Source organism: Anabrus simplex, chromosome 9 (genome assembly GCF_040414725.1).
Source record: "Anabrus simplex isolate iqAnaSimp1 chromosome 9, ASM4041472v1, whole genome shotgun sequence".
In the NCBI taxonomy this organism is placed as follows: Eukaryota; Metazoa; Arthropoda; class Insecta; order Orthoptera; family Tettigoniidae; genus Anabrus; species Anabrus simplex.
Genome location: NC_090273.1, coordinates 86,839,924 through 86,865,411, shown reverse-complemented (window position 1 = coordinate 86,865,411; position 25,488 = coordinate 86,839,924). Strand labels below are relative to the sequence as shown.

General features: G+C 37.6%; 1 protein-coding gene across 7 annotated transcripts in view; it reads right to left on the bottom strand.

The window, feature by feature from the left end:
• The window catches only part of Ufd4 (ubiquitin fusion-degradation 4-like), a 716,632-nt gene that overhangs the window by 115,084 nt on the left and 576,060 nt on the right, over positions 1–25,488 (bottom strand). For 6 of the 7 annotated variants that reach the window (XM_067153526.2, XM_067153530.2, XM_067153527.2 and 3 more), the window contains 2 exons: positions 22,365–22,496; positions 8,529–8,945 (listed from right to left, as the gene is read on the bottom strand). In XM_067153526.2, the coding sequence (XP_067009627.1) occupies positions 8,529–8,945; positions 22,365–22,496 (549 nt within the window). The remainder of the gene's footprint in view (positions 1–8,528; positions 8,946–22,364; positions 22,497–25,488) is intronic. The other variant, XM_067153532.2, reaches the window with a different exon arrangement.

Here is a 25,488-nt window from a genome sequence, read left to right as displayed (position 1 = left end):
TGTTCTGTAGTTAAGAAATGACCGCCTCTATAGCGTACTGCAGTTCCGATGACGTCTCATAAATAGGAAACAGTTTCGTACGTCTGGCTCGTGCATTGCAAGCATGCATCAGTCATGCGATATGTCTATGTTTTGCAGTTAAGAATGTCCTCCAGCGTAACAGCACAATTAGCTGCTGATCTCGGGGATATGAGTTCAATTCCCTGCACTGCCAGACATTTAAAAATGGAAGGTTGGTATGCAGTAAAATTGTACATGCAGCTTATCTCCACTGGGGGTGTGCCAAAAAAGAGCTGCGCCACCTCGGAGTGAGTTAAGAAATTCATGGCTGTTGCTATTAGTATAGCAAGTGAGATCAATAACACAGTGATCATTTGATATCTCGTAACTCTGGTCAATATAGGTATTTTTTTTGGAGAAATAGGTTTAAAACGTGATAAAAGCAATCCAATTATAATGACTGTTTTACTCGTCAACGTACCTAACAAATAATAATAATAATAATAATAATAATAATAATAATAATAATAATAATAATAATAATAATAATAATAAATCAATATTCTAAAGGCTAATGCCTTGTCAATGCAACCACTCTTTTCTTTCATTGGCTGTTCGTTTCAGTTCCATGTAGTTGACACAACCTACCCTCTTCTTGATGTCGTCCAAATACTTCATCCTAGGCCTTCCTCTCCCTTTCTTTCCCAGCACTTTCCCTTCAAGTATGTTAGTGATGAAAGTATTGTCTCTGATGACATGTCCAATAAATTTTAATTTCCTGTTTTCCATTTCGATTAAAAATCTTCTCTCTTCTTTAACTTCCCTTTAGACTTCCAGGTTGGTTTTCCTTTCCGTCCAGCTCGTTCTGGTCATTTTCCGCCATATCCACATTTCAGCAGCTTCAAGTTGATTCCTTTCTAATTTACCCAGAGTCCAACCCTCACTTCCATACTGAAGTGTACTCCATACAAATGATTTTGCAAAGGATTTTCTGACATCTATATTCATGTGTGCGCTGGTTAAAATGTTTTTCTTGCTCATAAATGCCTGTTTCGCCAATGCTATTCTTCTCTTTACTTCCAGGAAGCATCTTTTATCCTCTGTTATCGTACTACCAAGATAACAGACTTGTTTCACCAGATCAATTCTGATGTCACAGCGACTAGTAGCAGCGAGTACAACAAGGTCATTGACAGCAGAGAGTAGAACATGTTTGTTTTCAAACTAGCACAAATATATATTGAGAGCAAGGTTAAAATTTGACAAGATGAACTGAATTTGTTTATTTAAGGAATTTGACGGTTAGAAACAACGAGCAGATCATCGCGCAACCAATAGCAAAGTAGCAACAAGGAGGGAAGGAGGACATATTGTTTGGGTTCAGACAAACATCACATCATTTCAATTTGCGGATAAATTAAAGGAATGAATTTGTTTGGTTTTGTTTATTTAAGGAATTGGAAGAGAGTAAGAGCAGAAAATTTCTGATTCATAAGAAGTCTAGAAAATTAAAGAAGAAGCAGACGTTAAGAAGATAGAAGAAATATTTTTTAAAAATGATGAACTTCATAAATGTAGTTTATTAATTTAATTTACACAGTGGCTATTTATTATTTGTTATTTTATAATTCAGGATAGAGTAACCAGCGTTAATGAAGAATGGAAGGCCTTCAAAGACACCTTTGTGGGAGAAGCCAAAAACCTATGTGGAGTTACAAGTTCTATCAAAAGAAAAAAGGAGACACCTTGGTGGAATGATAGAGTGAAAACAGCGGTGAAAGAAAGAAACCAAATAAAGAAGGCACTGGACAAGGAGAAACAAAAACAGGGACAAGAACAAAATGAACAAGAAATACAAAGACTTCAAGGAGTATACAGGAACAAGAAACCTGCTGTAAAGAACATTGAAAGGGAAGAAAAAGAGAAGAAATGGAATGAGTTTGCAGGCAAACTGGAAGAGGACAGTAGAGGAAATATGAAATTGCTATACAGAGTAGTGAAAAACAAGCGAAGGGATCAAGAGACCATAAAAGCAATAGAACGTGATGATAGAACTCTGGCACAAGAAGAGGGAGAAATTAAACAAGAACTTAAGATCTATTTCAAAAAGCTGCTGAATGGAGATACAGAAAACATAACAACAGATAGAGGAGAGCCAAGTCGAGGAACCACAACTGAACTACCAATTACATGGCTTGAGGTTGAAAATGCGCTCAAGAGCATGAAGAAAGGAAAGGCAGTGGGCATAGATGAACTAAGTGCAGATATGCTGAAAGCAGCGGGAGTTCCAGGAATCCAATGGCTCTATAGACTGCTCAACAAGATATGGGAGGAAAATACTATTCCTGAGGACTGAAAGATGGGCATCATTGTACCTCTGTTCAAGAAAGGAAGCCGACAAAAATTTACTAATTAACGTGGTATCACACGACTGTCTCATGTCCTGAAAATATTGGAAAAAATAATAGAGACCAGAATCAGAGATATTGTTGAACCAATTTTGGAAGAAGAGCAGTATGGTTTCAGACCAGGAAGGTCAACTACAGACCTTATATTTGCAATTAGGATGCTAATGGAAAAATACTGGGAGAAGAACAAGACTTTATTTCTAATATTTTTGGACATTGAGAAAACAGACGATAGTGTACCAAGGGACAGAATTTGGCAATGCATGAAAGAACTTCAAGTGCGAGACAGCCTCATAGACAAAGTGAAAATGCTGTATAGTGGGAACAGAAGCTGTATTCAAGTAGGATGTGGTTTGTCGGACTGGTTTGAAACAAAGAGAGGAGTGCAGCAGGGCAGCTCATTGTCACCACTTCTATTTATTATTGTAATGGATGTAGTAATGAAATCTATTAAAAGGAAAGAACATGGGAGATATCAAAGCCTTCACATTTGCAGATGATGTTGCGATCTGGAGTGACTCGGAAGAGGAATTGGGAGAGAGAATACAAAGCTGGAATGAGGAGTTTAAGAAATATGGTTTAAACATCAGCAAGACCAAGACGGTGGTGATGAAAGTGTATGGGGAAGGAGAAGAACCAATAGTCATGTTAAATGAAGCCCAACTGGACAGCGTACCAGTTTTCAAATACTTGGGTAGCGTTATATCAAATTACAACCTAGCAAAACATGAGGTGAACAATCGAATCAATAAGGCAACACAATTTTACCACCAGGTAAGACACCTGCTGTGGGATGAGCAAATACCCATGAAAACAAAAATGACATTGTACAAGTCCTATTATACACCAATTCTTACATACAGTCTCGAAACCACAACACTGACCAATAGAGATAATTCCAAACTTCAGGCAGCTGAAATGAAATTCCTATGCATTATGATCCAGAAAACCAGGAAAGACAAGATTAGGAATGAGAAAATTAGAGAAGAAGTAGGAATAGATGATTCTCTCCTCAATAAGATTCAGATATCAAGACTGAAGTGGTTTGGTCACATGAAGAGGATGCCAGTAAACAGAACTGCAAGAAAGCAATTTGACAGAAAGGTAGAAGGAAGACGACCTGTGGGAAGGCCACGAAGGAAATGGATAGATTTAGTTAAGAGCGATGTACTGCTGAGAGGTCATGATTGGGACAAGTTGGTGGAGGAAGAATGGTACAAGGACAGGATGAGATGGAGGAGGCTCATATACCACACCCGGGAAACTGGAGATGGTTTAGGATGATGATGATGATGATGATAGAGATAGATTTTATAGAAGAAGAAAGAGTTACGATTTTCAGATATTAATAAGGACATAAATTAACAGAGAGATTAATTTAATTAGATTTTATCATTTATGATTGGTAAAATTCTGGTAAAATATGTGACAAATGACAATGTAAATGGGCAAAAGAAAGAGTAATATTGTAACTAATTTAAAATTCATATATTTTAATGTGATACCAATGAACCATAGTCCTAAGATAATTAGTATTTGGCACCGCTGAGGAAGAGAGCAGAGGCTCTCGAAACATGTACATGTACGGTAATTAAATAGAATAAAGTGTATAAAGTATTGACAAGTGGAAAATTATTTTATAGAAATTTGTATATAAGACAATACGGACTAAAATGGTGAAAATAGTCAAATCTTATAGTGCCAGGCGGCTGATCTATCAGTCATGCAAGCTGCTGCTAAAAATGCCAGGGACCGATCTGTCGGTCACGTTTTTTCTTTCTTTCACCTTTATCTTCAATTCCTGCTGCATGACGGCAGCATAAGTATTACCGCTGGAAAGATTGAAGCATTTACTCTCTGAATATCATGCAATATCAATATCAGTGAAGTTTTGTAAAAGCATTCTTTCGACGCATTGTATGTTTTGCGTGTGGTAGCCCTGCACTCTGACGCTTTGTGTCATTTGTTTGTTATCACGTTTGTTAATAAGTCTGTTTATTTAATTCTAACAGTGTAAAGATGGATAAGAATATATGAAAGATTATTAAAATACGCAATGCTTTAACATTAACCTTTTAAGTGCTGAGTTACCAGTTGACTGTTTGGTACCTCAGTGCTGAGTTTTTTCATTCATATGTAAATTTTTTTGTAAAAGCCTCAATTTTTAACTTATCAGTGGGGTGATTAGCTTAAAATGTTTATAAATGTTGGTTGTTTATAAATCTAAATGCAAATGGAAAATCCTACACTTATGTTCAATATTATTTTGAGAGAAAACAAAATTTCAGTTATGTGCCCATGCGTGCATTATCTTTATACAAAGTAAAGACCCCAAAATAATATTACTTCCTAAAATCCGTAGGCAACTAATACATGTAACTTCTTAGAAGTATATAAGTTGATATTTTAAAATACTTTCCAAACCTGGAAGATGGTGATAGTTAAATGTTTTCTACTGGTTGTTTGTGATGCCGAATTGTTCAACTATCTGCACCAAAACCACTGGCACAAAAGTTTCTAAAAAATCAATGATTTTTGGATTGTCATCAAACATTACTTGGCCCTCAGAGCCTGTCACAGTTACCTGAAACTCTGGTGAAGAAAAGTAATCCATCCGCCACAAAAGTAGCGATAAAATAGCTTTTGTACTCACCGTGTTTTTCTTCTTTCGTTTAGGAGGCTCTGTTTCTCTCTCACATACAATATTTTCGGCACACTCTCTATCACTCTCACTTTCAAAATCGCTTAACAATTCCTTAAAAATGATTATCTCCATCATCACTTTCCGCTGAAAGATTCTGTGATCCGAAATAACATCGCTGCAAGAGCAAGTAAATTGTTGTTCCGCCATGTATGTTTACATCACAGATGAACTCCACAGACGTCTACAAAAAGCTCTGCAAGTTACTTCCCGAAGCTATAATCTCTGATCAGTTAGTTCTAAATAATGTCCAACAGATGGCAGAACATGTCAGAGATCAAATTTGGACTCAAAAGTGAACAGAGAAACTCAAAAAAATTAAAATTCTCGCGCACCGTCTATAGACGGGCATAACACTGGTGGATCGGCAGCGTCAGCCCATCTATAGGCGGGTTAAGCGATTCATTCGAGAATAATTTATCGATTGACAAGTGTTCAAATAAAAAAGATGTTATAGTGTATTTAACCTGTGTGTGAATAATTTTTTTTTAAATTCATAATTCTCAAAAAGTACTATCAAGAACTGCATAAAACATTATTTAAATTCAAAATTAGCTGAATATTTTCAGAAAGGTATCATACTGATGATAAAAATATACTATAAATGTAAAAATTAGGTCAAAATTTGAAATTTCAGTTTTCAAAAAGCAATAAAAATAATAAATAATAAATGTTCTCTATTGCTATTGGAAAGAAAAAAAAAGATTGGGATTTACCTCCAAAATTGTAAGTAGGAGAACATTTTCCCTGTACATTTTCGTTAAAATTGTCTTGGCAGGCATTCTTAGTGCAACCACTATATTACAGCCTGGCATCAAAAGAGTTAAAAGGTTCCTTTTGCATATTTAAGAACCATGCTCATGGGCCTTAACAAATTTCACTAACTTCACCCATATTAATACATATGTGATTTCTGAATACTATATGTAATTTTACATAACAACTACCTGCATGTCTGTAGATACTCTTTGTTATCACAGCAACCTGCAAGTAACTTACTGAAGTTAATTTTTCAAACAAAAACAAAATAACAAATGATTATAAAAATGATAAATAAAAATAAATAAAATAAATAAATCACAAAAAATAATTTACAAACAAAATTAGTTCAAACATTTAAAAAACATATATAAAAATAGTAGCCAAACTATAGTATTCATTATCGATGTTCACACCTGATATGTATTGTTTCCTTCACATAGCCAAGCCACTAGACTTTCAAATGTGGAATCAATTCTACAGGGTGAAGCGTAATTCGCGCACTCGGGCGTCGCAGCGGGACTCCTCACATGCCAGCAACAAAAAAATGTCTCTTACAAAATTTCGTCTTGCAAGTATATCCGGTAGAAAACGGACGTTGAAGAGTAGCAATCTGGCAACACTGTAACCATATGTAGGGTAACTACCGCTGTCAGCACACTCTCGTCGTGCTGTACAGTTGGTGCAGTGGATAAAGTTTTTGGTTGGCATGCAGGGGGTCGATGGTTCGATCCTGGGCTGAGGCGAATTTTTTATTTGCTAATTTCCATCTAACATTACCTACTGTAATACAGTAAGACACCGTTTCTGAGGTCACATGTATCCTACATTTACAACATTTTGTAACGCTGAAACAACAAATACCTGGTTAGACTAATAAGAAATAGACAACTGAAACAAATGACCAGTCATAGGACATAATAACTACACAAACAATATCACTTTTGATATGCTAAAGATGATAGCACAGTACAATAACACAGCATCTACCTTGTCATTTACATACTACATGTATAATAATAATAATGTTATTTGTTTCATGTCCCACGAACTACTTTTTAAGGTTTTCGGAGACGCCGCCATACTACATGTAATATGATCGTGCAGATGTAGCACATTAGCACTAATACTGTCCATATTAAATTCATGCCCACGACGTGGAAAGGGCGCCTTTCAAAGCTGACGAATGAAAACGATTGTTCGTGCATTTCTAGGATCGTAGTATGTAAGTGCAAATGGTCTCTAGAGGACCCACTGCAATCGCTGTTGACGATTAAGATGCCAGATACCATACCACCTGGACTACATTTACGAAATAAAAAACATACGCCTCAACCCAGGATCGACCACTCGACCTCCTGCATGCTAACCCAAAACTCTATCCACTGCACCAACTGTACAGTACGACTAGCTTCTGCTGACAGAGGTAGTTACCCTACATGTGGTTACAGCGCTGCCAGATTGCTACTCTTCAACGTCGTTTTTCTGCCGGATATACTCGCAAGACGAAATTTTGTAAGAGACATTTTTTTATTGCTGGCATGTGAGGAGTCGCGCTGCAACGCCCGAGTGCGCGAATTACGCTTCACCCTGTATATTGCAACAAATAAAATCTACATACACTTCTTTGCACTGTCTCTTTCTCTTTTACGATACATGTAATAAAAACATAACTGGTGATGTTAAGCACTTGCCTCCCCATGCCATCCATACCTCTCCCTTTATTAATCACTGTTTTCAGAAGTTTCCCTATAACAAGCCATTACCGTATTTTGCATGCTTAGATGTCAACAACAATATTGAGAAGGGAACTAATGAAGAAAACCTATTTTATTTCGTATTTTATTATTTTATTTTACTTATTTCATTTTTAACATTCAGAATGCAATCTCTCAGGTGATATTAAGCAGTGGACAGTTGAATTAAACACAAAGTAAACAGGATATCTTGTAGGAAGAAAGCAACAGCAATACAGGATTAGGTCAAGGAAAGTATGAAGAAACAATAAGCATGCAAATCTTCAGAAAGAAGAAAAACTTGTGTTTCTTTTACGTGTTGGATGCAGCTTTGCAAGAAGTACCGGACCATCTAATATGCAGGAAATGCTGTATTACATACTGATTCCTCATAACAAACAAGAAATATAATTTAAAATAACATTAAACATACTCTAAATGTAGAAGATGGCAAGCTCAGATTAAGCAACATTACAAATGAAATGTAACAAGCAACTGTGACTGGAAATACTAAAAATAAAATTAAACTCTGAGGAACAAAGGGACTAGAAGCAAAAAGAGTTGAAATTCATTGAACAAGAGTAAAATAATACAAATAAGAGAGAAGTGAAGACAAGTGATGAGAAAAAACTTAAATTATGAATTCCAAGCACTTCAGAACATTCCTATACCCATAAGGAGAAAGAAAGAAGCTAATATGTACAAGTACGAATAAAATAGTTTCAAAAGCCACAAACCACCACATTATAACAGATCACCAAACAGTGAATCTCACTACTGATTTTCTACCCTAAACAAATTTCTAGGTAAAGATGAATAAAACAACCCCAGAAACAAGAGACTAGAAGATGGTAAAGGGAAAGAAGAGAAGAGAAAAGAAAGCCACTGTGTTTCACTAGCCTTTGGCTAAAATGGTCTTCTCACCTGGAAAATTTGAAGATAATGCAAGCCGAACCAGGCTGGATACGGAGCTAGGTCCCCTAGGGAATAGCGAGTTACCTGGCGAGGGAGAAGGGGATGGAGTGGTGCAGGAGGGCGAGGGGATGTTGCCCATAACTCCTCCTCCACTACCACTCCCTCCACCCGTACCGCCAGAACTCCCAGTACCCGTGCCACTCATCACCGAGCCCAGCGTACGCCTGCGTGCCATGGCTGCGAACGTCTCCAGAAGCCCGGCTGTTGTTGTGGCCTCCATCGTGTTGGTGTTAGTAGCAGATGTCAGGTTGGGGACGCTCACACTCATGGGATTTGTCACGACCACAGGGCATGTTCCTGAACCACCATTCCGACTGCCCGACATCTCTTTTTCTTTGCTTGAGGAATCCTTCTCTTTCTTGCCGCCTGAACCGTTAGAAATGTACATACAGCACGATCTACCATCAACTGTCAAGTCGTAGCAATTTTATAAAAGAATTATAGAAATGTTTTGCAAATATTAATTCCATAAAAAATCAATCTCAAAATCACTATATAAATAATAAATATTTAATACTATTTACATATTCAGTACAATAATTAAGACAATCTCTTCTTGAAGTTAAAGTAACTTGAAGAAGGAATATTGTAGAACACTGTCAGAATATGATCTTGGTGAAACACCACAGAAATATTTAAAATTATACAGTCATAATCATAAATTTCCACTCCAAGCAAGCACTTGAAGGATATATACCCTTCAGAAAAGACTGATAATACTATACATACATTATTTTGTACATTTCTAACAAACTATCTGCTTCAGTGTCAAAAGTTCCACATCGCATTTCAGTAAATGGGCAAGAGGAGAAGGGCCAATCACTCTAAACTAAATGGATACTCAAACTCAGTCATCCCAGTAGCAAGAAGGTGTTCGTAAACTAGACTGTGTAGCAAGTATACTTATATATAGTAGCAGGCAGCAGTCTGTCCTCCAAGTACAATGGTGTTGCACTCTGGTTCATTTGTATAATCGGAAATGACTGAAAAATCCTAGTCTGGAGTGACAGTCCACAGTACAGATTTGGCTTGTAAAGGAAGCAGGTGTACAACCAGAAGCTGCACTAAACTTCTGCTGAATTCTCTTGACGAGAAGTACATTGTTTTGGATCTTTTCTACGTCTTTAACTCTATCTTCCAGGAAAATCTGTCATTTGCAGTACTTTCCCAATTCTTGATGTTGACGGCCACCTGCCTAAGGTCCTTTTAGGAGATATCCTTGGAATGCTGTTAAGATCTACCAAACAGTTTTCAGTCTTCACTTAGTTCCGCATACAGCAGAGCCTTGGGAATCCAAATGCCATTCATCCTTGCGACGACCTAGCCACCTCTGTCGTCTTTGGCTGAGCAGTAGACTAGGTATGTCTGCATATTCTAGAACTTCTGTGTTTGGAATCCTTTTTAGCCAAGAGGTAAGCAAGACCTTTCTGAGACAACAAAGATGAAAACTATTTAGCTCTTTGTCATGCTTGATGCAAGTTGTCTGGACCTTGCTGTTATAGAGTAGTGTATGCCTGATATGCATGCATTTTTCTCTTTTCTGTCAGTTGTCTGCAGCTCCATACTCAGTTCAGATGTGCCATGGGAGCTGTTGCTTTGGCTATTCTGTCTGAAATTTCAGCATCCAATTATAGTGTCGGACTCCAGTGAGCGACAGAGTAGCATACACGAGGTACTATGAATACAAACATTTGAAGAACATGTAATACTTATGGAAATGTGGTAAATACAGAATGATTTTCAGTATGCTCCTTTTACGATTGGATAAATCTTGCTGCATTATATTCATTTCTTGTATTCCATAGTTCAGAGTATAATTTCTTTGTTATTTCTGATAGTACCGTTCACTCTGCAAGATCATTTGTTCTGGACTACCAAATTATCAAGCTGAATTTTGGAAGTGGTTCAGGGAGGGCTTTCTGTGAAATGAAGGAAGCTTCCTGTTGATTTGAGTTGCAGAGTGCTGGTAAATACAAACCTCTCAATGATTATCTGGAAGTAAAGAAATGGGGATTTGCCAGAGACTCCTCTCAAGTGTGAATGCAGTGAAAAATAAACTAGGGACCATCTCCTTGTCTGCAGCTCAGGTCCAGTTACTTGCACCTTAGGAAACTGATGTATGAAACACCTGAAGCTTGTGATCTGGCAAAACACAGGTCACAATGTATTTAATCTGTATATACACTGTACTTTGATGAGTTTATGCATGTTCATAATGTTTGTAGTTCCAGTTTCAAGTTCATATTTACTTTCTTCTGTAACATGACTTCTGATACAATTAAATGTTATGACTTTATTCTTACAGTAAAACAACAATTTACTGCATTACTTTTAAATAGCACACATTTTTGACCTTTATAAAGATATTCATTATCTTCACTGCCAACACTAGCTAGTTTTGCTTTAAAAAAAAAGGATTTCAGGTGCATAATATGGATCCATATCCTAATTATTACCAGGATGTCAAAAGAAGAAATGCTGATTCTTTCATATATTTGTTGCATACTATAAGTGGAATGATTAAGTACATCTGATTACTATTCTTGTTGATTCAACTGAACAAAAATAATATGCAGTTGAAATACTGCACTGCAAACAAACAAAAATTACTCCCAGAAGACCTATTTTGAATAATTGAGCTCTGGTGACAGAGTGGCATACACGAGGTACTATGAATACGAACATGTGACAAACTCTAAAACTTACAGAACCAAATTAACAATTCCATTGATTGAACCATGTTCCTTTAAGATTCTAATAAATTTAATTTCAGAGATGTGGTTTGGACTTCTTAATTCACTGTTCTAGTGTCCTCTTGATGCAACATATATTTTAAGTTGTGATCCAACATATATTTCGGATTATCAGAAGGTTAAAATTCCACTTTATTTTACAAATTTCTACTCTCAAAGTTTAATGCCTGCATTCAAGATCCCAACAGCACATAAGACATTTTATTGCATGATAACTTAAATTCTACATGCCACATTCATTAGTCACAGAAATGGACAACTGTATCTCATTCAGAGCAGAAATACACTTCCAATAAATCCACTGACGTGAAGAACCAGGACATGGGATAAACAATGTTCCATCTTGCGTCATGCTTTTTCAGTTTCAATGTAATTTTGAAATGTTTAATCAGTTTAGTTTAACACTTATTCTACAGCCTTCTAATACTGCATCAGAGTTCATATGAAAAAGTCAAGTTGCTTAGACTTTCATTTTATAAGAGAATTCCATATCTCACAGCTACTCATTCTTCAACTGGGGTGAAGTAAGTAAATTATTTAATAATTTTCATCTATACATTTATCAATTCTAATTCTAATTATTTCTATGTAAAACAGCTTCTGATGACAAATGACATTTGTTGCAACCTCCGTGCAGAAAGTCTACAGTAGGATTTATGATTACATTTTACCCATTTCCCCATCCTGACTTATCGAAAATATATAATGAATCCCTTTGTCTTTCTAGACAATGAAGGAATGAACTTCAAGCTTATACTATAAATAATGAAAAAATAAGACTGGTAAAGCAGAAGAAAACCAACAGAAAGCAAGAACATCCGAGAAATTTATAGGTTATCTGTTTTGTCATAAAAATCAAGAGAAATAATCCTCCAATGCAACCATGGAAAGCCAGCCAGATAAGATTCTCCACCATGGTAGTGACTCAGCAGGTTAAAACACTGACCAGTGTGGTGAGAGCCAATGAACTTGAGATAGCTGAATTTAAATCCCACCACTTGCTATCTTTCAAGTGTTTTTTCTATTTAAACTACATCTATCTGTTAAGACATCTTTTTCACGATCATGAATCCTAGCCAAAATTTATTATCACCAGCAGAATTCAAAACACAAGAAATGACACAAATCATTTAGACTTTTCTCATTACATGCATGTTCTTTTTCAAAAAAGCAGCAACAAAATTAGTAAAACCAACCACAGGTGGCATGCAACTACGATATTCTGGTTATTCTGATACAAGTACTGGAAAGATAAACAAGTGGCAAATAAAAAACAGAAAGCTGGAAATGTGGATAAGAACATTTACAAGGATAAGCACATCAGATACATGGCAATGGAATAGCCTGAAAGGTACATTCTTCTACAGTGAAATCTGTATAAAATTTGCCATTTTAATAACTTATAACTTCTGAACCAGTAAAAGTAACTGTGGGGAAAAATATCTTGTCAATGTTGGAAAAATTTTCTCTCTGCACCCAGACACAACTGCATCATATTCCGTGATATTCTCCAAAGTATATTCCCGTTCCAAATATCTAGTTGTATACTACTGTTTCATTTATTCGTTAAGACATTTTAAGGTCCCTTTATCTTGGGATAGTTTTTATTTTCTTCACGTCGCACTGACACAGATAGGTCTTATGGTGACAATTATGGGATAGTATTCAAAGTGGTATTTCATGAATAGCACATCTTTTATCAAGAGATTTCGACTCTTCAGACATTTAGACCTTTTATCTTGTCAAGGACAAGTTGTTTTTAATATGAGTGGTTAATTGTGTTTTACTTATGTAACCTGTGTTTTTGTGCATATTTTAACTGCCATTCAAAATCAGGGCTGAGGATGTTTCTATGAAAAACAAAACATGTAGCGACTAGTCTTAAAATAAATTAATGTTATTTTAATCTAAGAAAAATCGTAAGATTTTAAAGTGGTGAAACGGTGGAACTTCACAACCATACAAGATGGTTGTTATTATATATCATACGTAACACTCTGAAGCACCAAACATTTTTATAGTCCGTACATTATTAGTTCATTCTGCCTTGTGTAAAACCTGTAATTTGAAGTCTGCACATCTCTCTCTCTCTCTCTCTCTCTCTCACCTGAAGTGCCAAACACACTCCTTTATCCAGATGATCTGCAATGAATGGAATAGTGAACAAAACTAAATGCACCAACATGGCAACACCAACCCAAGTAACAATAGATCACAAGCCACAAACTGAAAAATACAGGGTCCCCCCCCCCCCTCCTCTTCAACCTCCGATGGGCTATATAACAAAAAAAAAAAAAAAAAAAAAAGGCACACTGACATAACAAAGGAGGTGGCAAGAGACAGGACTGCATGGAGAGCTGCCATGTGGAGACCTGCATTTAGCAGAACACTGATGATGATGATGATGATGATGACATAATAAAAAATGATTTTATCACTGGAAGTTTATTAGTTTCATACTTATTTTTCCACATAATTGCTAAAAGGATTTAGGCATTTGTCGTATCGTGACACCAGCTTTCCGATACACTCTGCAAAGAAGTCCTCCACCAGAGAGGTAATGTGCATCTGGACAGCCTCCTGCTCTAAAAAGTCCACCACCAAGACACCTTTATCATCCCAAAAATGGTAGCCATTAAATTCCTGTTGCTCAGTGTCAGTTTAAACTTTTTTGACTTGTTTGGAGAAGGAGGCATCCACTGCTTAGATTGTTCTTTGGTTTCTGAAGTGTCATACCGGACCCAAGTTTCATCACCAGTAATGATAGACTTTAAAAGCTCTTCCCCCTCACTATGGTAATGCGTGAGAAGCATTACGGCTAATGCCATTCACTGATTTTTGTGATTGTCAGTCAACTTTGTTGGGAACAAACGTGAACAAATTTTCTGGTATCCTAAATGTTGAGTCACAACTGTGTACAGAGAAGACCTCGAAATATCTGGAATTGCTGTAGAAAGTTCACTGATCGTAAACCGCCATTTGTGGTGGACAAATGAACTTCAAGAGGCTGTCCAGATGCACATTACCTCACTGGCAGCAGACTTCTTTGTAGAGGGCATCAGAAAGCTGGTGTCACGATACGACAAATGACTAACTCGTTTTGGAGATTATTTGGAAAAATAAGTATGAAACTACTAAAACTTTTAGTGATAATATTTGTTAAGTCAATGTGTCTTCCTTTATAGCCCATCGGAGGTTAGAAAAACAGCCCTCGTATAATTTGACCTCTTCAGTGGCACACCTGAGGAATTCACGTTAAGCTGCAGTATTCGTTTTGTGATCGCGCAATATTTTCCTGGGTATTGTAATCACTGTGGAGTGTTTTCCAGCATTCTCAACATATGCCAAGGGGTTTCCAGCCACATTCATGAAATCTTTGGCCTAAAAGATGTCTTATATCCTCTCCTTTACATACACTCTCTGACCAGCTGACAAGGTATACAGAAATAGCGAGCAGACAAAAGAGATGTATGTTTGAAAATAAAATAAGGGACAACACTGAATATGAATCTCTAAGTGATATTAGTATTTCTGCAAGTAGTGATAATGATTCAAATAATTCTTTGGATGATTACCTTGTTGGTATTTGTAGTGAAACTGAAGAAGGTATTACGTTGAAAACAATGTAGAATATAAATTTGTGTAGAAAAAATGTTAGCCTGAAAATATGGTATGATGTAATACACAGTGAAACCTCGTTAGTGCGCTCCTCATTAACATATTTTCCCACTTAGCACGTTGCAAATTCGAAGTCATGTTTCTCATCGCATTACATCTATATAAAAATACCTCACTTATTGTGTCACAAATTTTTGCTATTACCGCTTAAAAAATTCTAAATTCCCATGGAGGGAATTAGATATTTTTCACCAATAGAGCATGTCAAAAATGTAAAAAACATATCAGATGTAGGGGTTTTCAGGCGTTTGCTCCAATAACCAGCATTTCGTCTTAGGTCCGACACTAGACTCATCAGAGTGGGATGTGTCAGATCCTACCCACTGACGCTGACATTTTTGACATGCTCTATTGGTGAAAAATATCTAATTTCCTCCATGGGAATTTAGAATTTACCATTTGGAATTGCTAGGCAGGCAATAATTCCATTGTGGAGATTTATCTCCCGTATGCAGTTATCAGACTGTGCCTCTTATAAGGGCTGCTGATAAGTTCACCTGCATATACCCCAGCATCAGTGGGTAGGGTCTGACACATCCCACTCTGATGAGTCTAGTGTCAGACCTAAGACGAAACACTGGTTAATAAAGCAAATGCCTGAAAAACCCTACATCTGATATGTTTTTTACATTACCGCTTAGTACGATCACATTTTTCCTAGCCCTGAAAATGTTATTTGTCATCCCTTGTGAAAGAAATGTGATTTACAACTAGGGTAAGATCCATTGCCACAGTTGCATGATTACGGAAGAAGTGAGCCTATTTGTGCTTGTATTCCATTCAGAATCATTATCTATTAGCTTCATGTCCCGTATTGATAATTCCAATTATCACAAAAAGATTGGACTTTCCACCTACTCAATACTACTATTTATTAAGTACTTAAAACGTTTTTACATTACAGTACCGGTTTCAACCCTATGTATGGGTCATATTCAGCTGCTGAAGAACCTTGATCTCTTTTAAAAATAACATATAATGTTAAAACACTACTTATTCTAATTTTAGATGACTAATCCTAAGTTACAATGTTACATTGTAGTGTTAAAATGTGCTTGGATGAGAAATGTAAAAGTCTAACTGCAAAACTGAACTATTTTAGCATTATCACGAACAAGATATAACAGAGTATTTTGAACTTCTAGCGTTCTACTGCTCGTTCATAATCATGTAACACTGGGGCTGACACCATTCGTTTACTGTTTAGTGCCATACGGCTTTGTGACATCCCATGAATTCGAGTACTCTCATGCGATTCCACGCCAATCCAGACACTGCTCGTGCAAGACACTACGTGATAATCAAGCTAAACATTTAAACTCCGATGTAATAGATGCAATTATGCTGACAATAATGAAGATTTATCATCTAAATAAACAGTTTTACAGTATTTACATTTTAAGCTGGAGTACCCAGTGACACAAATATGTACCATATTAATATTATGTAACTAGCACATATCTAGGTTATGAAAGCTGGGTGGCCTGTATAAACGGCTCACTAAAAAGGTCCAAGGGAGAACACTGTCGTTAGTTTTTTTACACCGTTCAGTGCACTTGTTATTTTATATGACCCAGCAGAAAAGGTTTTCATATTTGTTCTCTCGTGCTTTTCACACCTTTTAATACTTTCCTCTCATCTTAAGAAATGGCAGATATAGTTTTCACTGTACCCGCGGATACACGACGTAAAATGCCTTCATGTCAGAAAACATTGTATCTTAATGTTTCCATATCCCTGTCAGATAGTTTTTATTTGTTTTCTCGCTTAACATGTTCATTTTTGCTGTCCCCTGCAGAAACACCTCAATGAGGTTTTACTAATTCCATTTACTGGAAATACTAGTGTAAGGGTTGAATTATTACCCTACCAGAGGCGAGTGCGATTGACTGTTTCTATTTCTAATGGATGATAATCTAAATTTGGTAATGATCAAAACCAATCCTTAAACTAAATAGTGCATTGAAAAGCTTGTAAATAAATCTTCGCATACAAGGGCATGATTTTGGAAAGAAACCACTCTTGTAAAATTTGCCTGTTTTGGAAATAATGGAAATAATTCAAAAGCTGGAGATAAATACGTATTGATTAAAAAGACAGTACTCAAAAGATAGCAATAAAACACCAAAAGAAGGGTAAACACATGTAAATAAATTGTAAAGTAAGCTATTAATAACCACTGAATATTATACGAATGTGTTAGCATAATTTTTCCTCAACAGCCAATAATTCCTTGCTTCCTACAAATACAGTATTTTCTATGAAATACCTCATCTCTCTGGCATAAGAACACTGAATATCTGCCACTGAATAGGTTAAAGCTCGACTAATTTCATTTTATTAGTAACCCTGGCATCATGGAATGGAGGGAGTGATCAGTGGTTGAGAGGAAGTTGGATGAAAACCAGTGTGGTTTCAGACCACAAAGGGGCTGCCAGGATCAAATTTTCAGTATGTGCCAGGTAATTGAAAAATGTTACGGGAGGAATAGACAGTTGTGTTTATGTTTCATAGAACTAGAGAAAGCATATAACAGAGTACCAAGGGAAAAGATGTTCGCCATACTGGTGGATTATGGAATTAAGGGTAGATTATTAAAATCAATCAAAGGCATTTATGTGGACAATTGGGCTGCAGTGCGAATTGATGGTAGAATGAGTTCTTGGTTCAGAATACTTACCGGAGTTAGAAGAGGCTGCAATCTTTCACCTTTGCTGTTCATAGTTTACATGGATCATCTATTGAAAAGTATAAAGTGGCAGGGAGGGATTCAATTAGGTAGAAATGTAGTATTCAGTCTGGCCTATGCTGACAACTTGGTCTTAATGGCAGATTGTGCTGAGAGCCTGCAGTCTGATATCTTGGAACTTAAAAATAGGTGCAATGAATATGGTACGAAAATTAGCATTTCGAAGACTGAATTCATATCAATAGGTAAGAAATTCTTGAATGTCAGATTGGTGATACAAAGCTGGAACAGGTAGATAATTTTAAGTATTTAGGTTGTGTGTTCTCCCAGGATGGTAATATAGTAAGTGAGATTGAATCAAGGTGTAGTAAAACTAATGGAGTGAGCTCGCAGTTGCGATCAACAGTGTTCTGTAAGAAGGAAGTCAGCTCCCGGACGAAACTATCTTTACATCGGCCTATTTTTAGACTAACTTTGCTTCACGGGAGCGAAAGCTGGTTGGACTCAGAATATCTTATTCGTAAGTTAGAAGTAACAGACATGAAAGTAGCGAGAATGATTGCTGGTACAAACAGGTGGGAATAATGGCAGGAAAGTACTCAGAATGAGGAGATAATGGCTTAGTTAGAAATGAACTCAATGGATGAAGCTCACTTTCTAACGGTTTAAAGGTAAGAGTTATAGAACTAAATGAATCCACAGCACTAGTTGCAAATAGAGGATTGTGGCGATGTTTAGTAAATTCACAGAGGCTTGCAGACTGAATGCCAAAAGGCGTAACGGTCTATAATGATTATGTATGTATGTAACCCTGAACTCAGCTGTGATGCATGTGGCAAATTCTGCCACACAAATCAGAACAGTTAGGGAATGATAAAATAGACCTTCATAAAAAGTCTTAATTGTTAGGCAGCACAAAAGATGATTGCGGATTTTATTAGCACATTTCATTTTTTTTTAAAGGTCTTATATTACATTCAGGCCAATATGGTAATTTTTTTTTTTTTTTGTTTTTTTTTTTTTTTTGTTTCCTGTATTACAATTAAAGTCACAGACCACAAACACATAACACATTATCAGACTTAAGATTATGGAGCAATTGTACACCGAAAGATCAAGCTGAATGTGTGTCTGCTACAGTAAATTTATGTTTATTCACTAATATGCCATAAGCACACTGAAACTGATCACCTGATTATTAATCACCAATTAAACTAAGGGCTACGAACTCTGTCTCCAAATTCCCCCAAGCAACACAACCCAGTACCCTTCAAAACCATGTTTTTAACCTTCTCTCGACCTCACTGCACACCCATGATGACCTTCCATAGGGGTCCCACATTCATATTCAGGCACCCACCAAACCTCAACATCATTCTCACTCACTATAAATCATATCGCTTTCCCCTGCGAGCATGACTGCTGCAAGAACTGCTGTCTCCATGTGCCCAGCACCATTTTCACAAGTAGCATCACCAACAAGCCCCACCCCATACTTGATTTGACACTTACTTGTTCCTTTCCAACGCTTACCCCACACAAGGTCATCATGACTGTACTTAATCACCATCTACTAGTCTCAATGCAGTTTCTGCCCAGCTTTCTATATTGGCTTAACTACGATTGCTAGCCCAACAAATGAGTGGCCACCGCAGTACCTCCACATCCTGTAACATGGATCTACTCGTCTTCATTCAAATATGGCTTTGTCCAACCACATTTGAGGATTGTTTCACAGTTGAAGTCCTTTAACATTTACCACGATCTACTCACTCTCTTGTCCTGATGAGATTCCTAACTTGGACTAGATAACCGTTGCTTTTTTTCCATTCTGTCTAGTCACGCCTATTTCTTCGCTCCATTTAGCTCCAACAGGGTCAACAATAATCACTACCATTCTTATTCTACCCCCCACTGATGAAGGTTGCAACTGAAAATTTTGAACCTACAGGTTTCTACCATGTTTGTTAACACGGTAAGTCGCTGCTCTCCATTCGTTTCCTACATATATACGATATACATACATTACGGACCATTATGCCTTTCAGTATTCTGTCTGCAAGCATCTGTGAATTTACTAAACGCCACCACAAACCTCTATTTTCAACTAGTTCTGTAGCCTCATTTATTTCTGCAAGTCTTATCTTTAAATCTTTAGAAACCAGGCGAGTTGGCCGAGCGGTTAGGAGCGCTCAGCTGTGAGCTCGCATCTTGGAGATAGTGGGTTCGAACCCCACTGTCGGCAGCTCTGAAGATGGTTTTCCGTGGTTTCCCATTTGCACACCAGGCAAATGCTGGGGCTGTACCTTAATTAAGGCCATGGCCGCTTCCTTCCCATTCCTAGGCCTTTCCTATCCCATCGTCGTCATAAGACCTATCTGTGTCGGTGCGACGTAAAACAAATAGCAAAAAATATTTAAAAATAATAATTCTTTAGAAACCAAGACTAACCATCGTTGTCTTGCTCTCCCTCTACTTCTCTTACCCTCCATAACAGAGTCCATTATTTTCCCAGGCAACCTATCCTCCTCCATTCACCTCGCATGACCCAACCACCCAAGCCAGTTTCATCGAGTTCATTCCTAACTTAGCTTTCTCCTCATTCCATGTACCCTTCTGCCAGAGTTCCCATCTGTTTGTACCAGCAACCATTTTCACTCCTTTCAGGTATATTACTTCTAATGAATAAGATATCCTAAGTCCACCCAGCTTTCACTCCCATAAAGCAAAGCTGATCTGAAAACTCACTGATGTAAAGATAATTTCATTCGGGAGCTGACTTCCTTCTTACAGAAAGAATTCTGTTGATTACAACTGAGAGCTCACTGCATTAGCTTTCCTGCACTTTGATTCAATCTCACTACATTACCATCCTGCGAGAACACACATACTAAATACTTGAAATTATCTACCTGTTCCAGCTTTGTATCACCAATCTGATATTCAGTTATCTTGGATTTTTTACCTACCAACATCACTTTAGTCTTGGCAAGGCTAATTTTCATACCATACTCATTGCACTTATTTTCAAGTTCCAAGATATTAGACTGCAGTATTTCAGCACAAGGTGTCATTAAGAGCAAGTCGTCACCATAGGCCAGACTGCTTACTATATTTCCACGTAACTAAATCCCTCTCTGTCACTTTATGATCCATGTAAACTATGAACAACAAAGGTGAAAATCGCAGCCTTGTCTAATCCCTGTACGTACCCCGAACCAAGAACTCATTCTACCATCAATCCTCACTGCAGCCCAATCGTCAACATAAATGCCTTTGATTGATTTTAATAATCTACCCTTAATCCCATAGTCCTTGAGTACCTGGTTCTTTGTCATATGTTCTCTAGATCTACGAAACATAAATGTAACTGTATATTTCTCTCGAAGCATTTTTTACCTGGCACATACTGAAAATCTGATCCTGACAGCCCCTCTGTGGTCTGGAACTCCACTGGTTTTCATCCAACTTCCTCTTAACCACTGATCGCACCCTTACTTCCAAGATGCCAGTGAACACTTTGCTTCGTATGCTGATCAATGAGATACCTCGATAGCTGTTGCAGTCCTTCCTGTTCCCTTGCTTACAGATACGTGCAATTCCTGCTGTTGTCCAATCAGATGGTATCTTACTAAGACTCCATGATGATTTTAGCACTCTATGAGGACATTTCATCCCTGCTTTTCCACTAAATGGAGTTTATTTACCGTCCTTTCCCCTTCATCAAGTGTAATTTCACCATCCTAGTCCTCCTCCCCATGAACTCTGTTGTCTGCTAAGTCACTAGGAAGATTTCCTTTTACGTTGAGATTTTCATAATATTCTTTCCACCTGTCCAGTGATTTTCTGGGATCTATTATGAGATTACCTGAATTACCCAAAACACTATTCATTTCCTTTTCCCTTCCTTTGCAAGATTCTTTTATTACTGTTCAGGAAGGTTTCCCTGCTGCTTGACCTAGCCTTTTAATGTTATCACCAATATTTTCCCATGACTTCTATATGGATTCAACAACTATTTGTTTCGCTCCGTTTCTTTCATCTACATACAATTCCCTGTCTTAATCCTTGTTTGGAAGCACTGATATGCCTTCTTTTTACGTTTACAAGCTGTTCTCACTTTATCATTTCACCATGACATTCACTTTTTCCCATCTTTACACACAGTTGATCCTATGCCGTTTCTACTACAGCATCCTGTTACGCCACCCATTCTCTTTCTATATAGTGAACCTGCTTACTGTCCCTTGTTTGGAACTTTTTGCCAATCATATCCATGTACTTCTGTCTAATTTCCTCGTTCTGGAGATTTTCTACCCTTATTCATCTGCTAACGGATTTCACTTTCTCTATCCTAGGCCAACAGATACTTAGTTCACTACAGATAAGATAGTGGTCCATTTCCTGAAGTGAAAGTCGGTTAAGATATACTCTATTATTGATCTGGTATATACATAAATAAAAACTTTTTCACATAATGAAGCAAATTTTACAAATAGAAAATTGATAAATGCTTTCTGCTCTTCAATCAGCTGACAGCACAGTTATTTTCTGGGTTCTAACTGCAAGTACTATGATTCCAGCACGGGTATGCCGTTAGTTATCTCTTAAACCACACATGATTATCAAAAAGCAACTGGTCAGCTTAACATGCAAGTTACTTACTCTCTGTAGAGGTAATAGACTGCTGCCGGTTTTTTATACGGAGTCCTTTGTCATCTCCTCCACTACTGTCCGTTCCCTCCCCACCAGAAACACTTATGCGTACTGACGGTGCCAAAGTAGCAGCCATCATACCTAAAGGAAATATAATTAAAATTTAATAGACATGCAGTTTCATTAGTACAGTTACACAATTACCCAATAATATTGCATTCAAGAAACTACATTGGATACCTTAAAGGATATATCAGAGTATGCTATCTGTATTAACCACCAATTAAAAGTTTAGTAATGGAATATTTCAATTTATTTTAGTAGATGCAGAACAGAATCAATTTTATAACCAACAAGAAATTACAATTCTAACATCAGAACAAGGATAGGCAAATGAACACAAATTAGATACTAAAATATGAGTAAACTAGCAAATCACAACATAATCAGGGCACAAGAGTTTTAGTAACAAAGTTATTAGTCATGAACACAACAGAATGAGTGACATGGCAAGTTAGTAATGACATTTTTTAGAACTGCTATAACTAAAGATTTTTCTTTTTTTAAATTTTAGTTCAAACAAAACTGTTACCAACAGCATAATAACGTCGCCATCATAATTTGTTTTATGTCCCTCTAACTTACTGAATGCTATCGCCATAGTCCAGGGGTAGTGAGCCCATCTCTCACCTGGAGGCCCCAAGCTTGAGTACCTGAATCTGTGGACTGGTTCAAGGTCCAAGTCTTTGAGAGAACAACTGAGGTGCTATCTGATTCAGAGATAGCGGCCCTGGTCGAGAGGATTCATCACACTAACCACAGGTTGCCTTGTAATCTGCAAAGACCTTTCAGATGAGCAGTAGTCGCTTAAAAGGCCAAGGCCCATCATGGTTGTGGTGCTGTTGAGTTGGTTTGTTAACTCAATGTCAGTAAAGAGAGATCATTTAATTTTCCACTGTTTTCCCCTCTCTGCATATATAAGAAACCATGAATGAAACAAGTTTTCTATAAGTTGCCATCACTAACTCGGTCTTTTGGTGATGAAAGTTGTCGACCTATCATGTAACTTGTTTGACTAGTTGCCTCCAGTACACCTGATCTTGTGCTTCATGGGTTAACTGACCCAGTGTTCTGTTAGTTCTCCTTTTCACCTAGACTACTGATCTCATCGGGCAACTTTTTTCTGACGCAACTGTACACCGCAGCGTGTTCTAACCTGCTGGGCTAGGTGGAGGGGGTGTTAGCTTCAAACGCTCTTTGTCTCATTCAGCAGAAAGCTGCCGGAGAGTCAGGATGTGCGTTTCCGTCAAGCCTGTTTTGAGTTCATGTAACATGGCACAATGGATTGTTCTGTAGAGCAACGGTACGCTATCAAATTTTGCGTTAAACTTGGGAAGTCCGCCACCGAAACGTTTCCATTACTTCAGCAGGCCTTTGGGACCTATTGCTTGTCCAAATCACAAGTTTTCCGATGGCACAAGTCGTTCATGGAGGGCTGAGAGGAGATCACCGACGAAACTCGCAGTGGACAGCCATCAACCTCACGAGTCGACGAAAATGTGACGCATGTGCACGATTGTTTGAACTCTGACAGACGGCTGAGCCTTCAATTGATAGCGCAAACTCTAAACATGGTAAAAACAACCGTTTTCTGCATTGTGACCGAAGATTTGAACATGAGAAAGGTGTGTGCCAAACTGGTCCCAAAAGTGTTGACCGACAAACAAAAGGACATGCGAGTGCTTCGGTGCCGAGAAATGTTGGAAATGTGCGAAAATGATCCTAATTTTTTAAAACTCAGTTATCACTGGTGATGAGTCATGGATTTTTGAGTACGACCCTGATACAAAAAGGCAGAGTTCAGAGTGGCACACCCCATCGTCACTCCGTCCCAAGAAGGCACGCATGAGCAAGTCCAGGATCAAAACCATGCTCATTGTCTTCTTTGATGTCAGAGGCATTGTCCACCACGAATTCGTACATACCGGGACTACAGTGAACTCAGCTTTCTACTTGGAAGTGCTCAAAAGACTGGAAAGGAGGGTCTTGCGCTGCCGAAGCGACATCAAGGACACGTGGAAAGTTCATCACGACAACGCGCCTTCATTGTCAACGACTTCCTGGCCAGGACCAACACCCCATTGGTTCCCCAGCTCCCGCCGACTTTTTTTTGTTTCCTCGGTTAAAAGGAGTCGTGAAAGGAAAACTTTGGGACACGATTGAAAGAATCCAGGCGCATGTTACATTGACTCTAAAGGACATTCCGGAAAAGGCCTGCCAGGCATGGAAACACCGCCTCTAGAAGTGTATTGACGCAAGAGGGTGCTATTTTGAAGATTTTTTATTATTTGTACGAATATATTCAATAAATGATTTTTTATGAATTTGGTCACATGATTTATGGAACACACCTTGTATTTACAAAAAGATAAAAGTTCAAAACTAGAAAAGCAGGTGGAATTGAAAAGATTTCTGGGGATATACTGTATTTATTAGGAGAAAAGGGAATCGGGAGAAGAAAAAAATGCAAAAAGTCTTTAAGTGACCAGGCAGAAAGAGCAATAGTTCAGTTAATAGTAAAACCCATGCTTCTGCACCACCTGTGCATTGGTTATTCTCTTTCCTATATTTCTCAATGCCTTTCCAGTGTCTAAACTCCATGTCCTGTGTGACAGTGCATAGTGTGTAATTAGGAAGTGTCCAGTACACAAGCAGGAATGAAAATGAGCAAGACAACAAAGTTTACGGCATCTTTCAAGTTGAATGTGTTAGATTATGCTGCAGAAAATTGCGCGAGAGCCGTGAGTCATAAATACAACGTACAAGTGTACCCATGTATGATTCATTATTGTTGTAACCAGGGGGACAAATTCTTGGGAGAAAAAAATCCAATAAACCTCATCTAATTCTTTCCGCGGCATGGAGAAATAAAAATACAAAAATTTGGACAGAGATGTCCTGGAGTGGTTTAGATAAGCAAGAGAAAACAGCAACTCCGCAAATCATGAAATGATGCAGTTTAAGGCGCATGAAAGTACTCTTAGTCTTGGTATTGTGAGGAAGAATTTTTAAAAAGTAGATGTTCAGAACACATTATGTGCCAAAATGTACTAAGTTTGTGGAGAAGCACGTC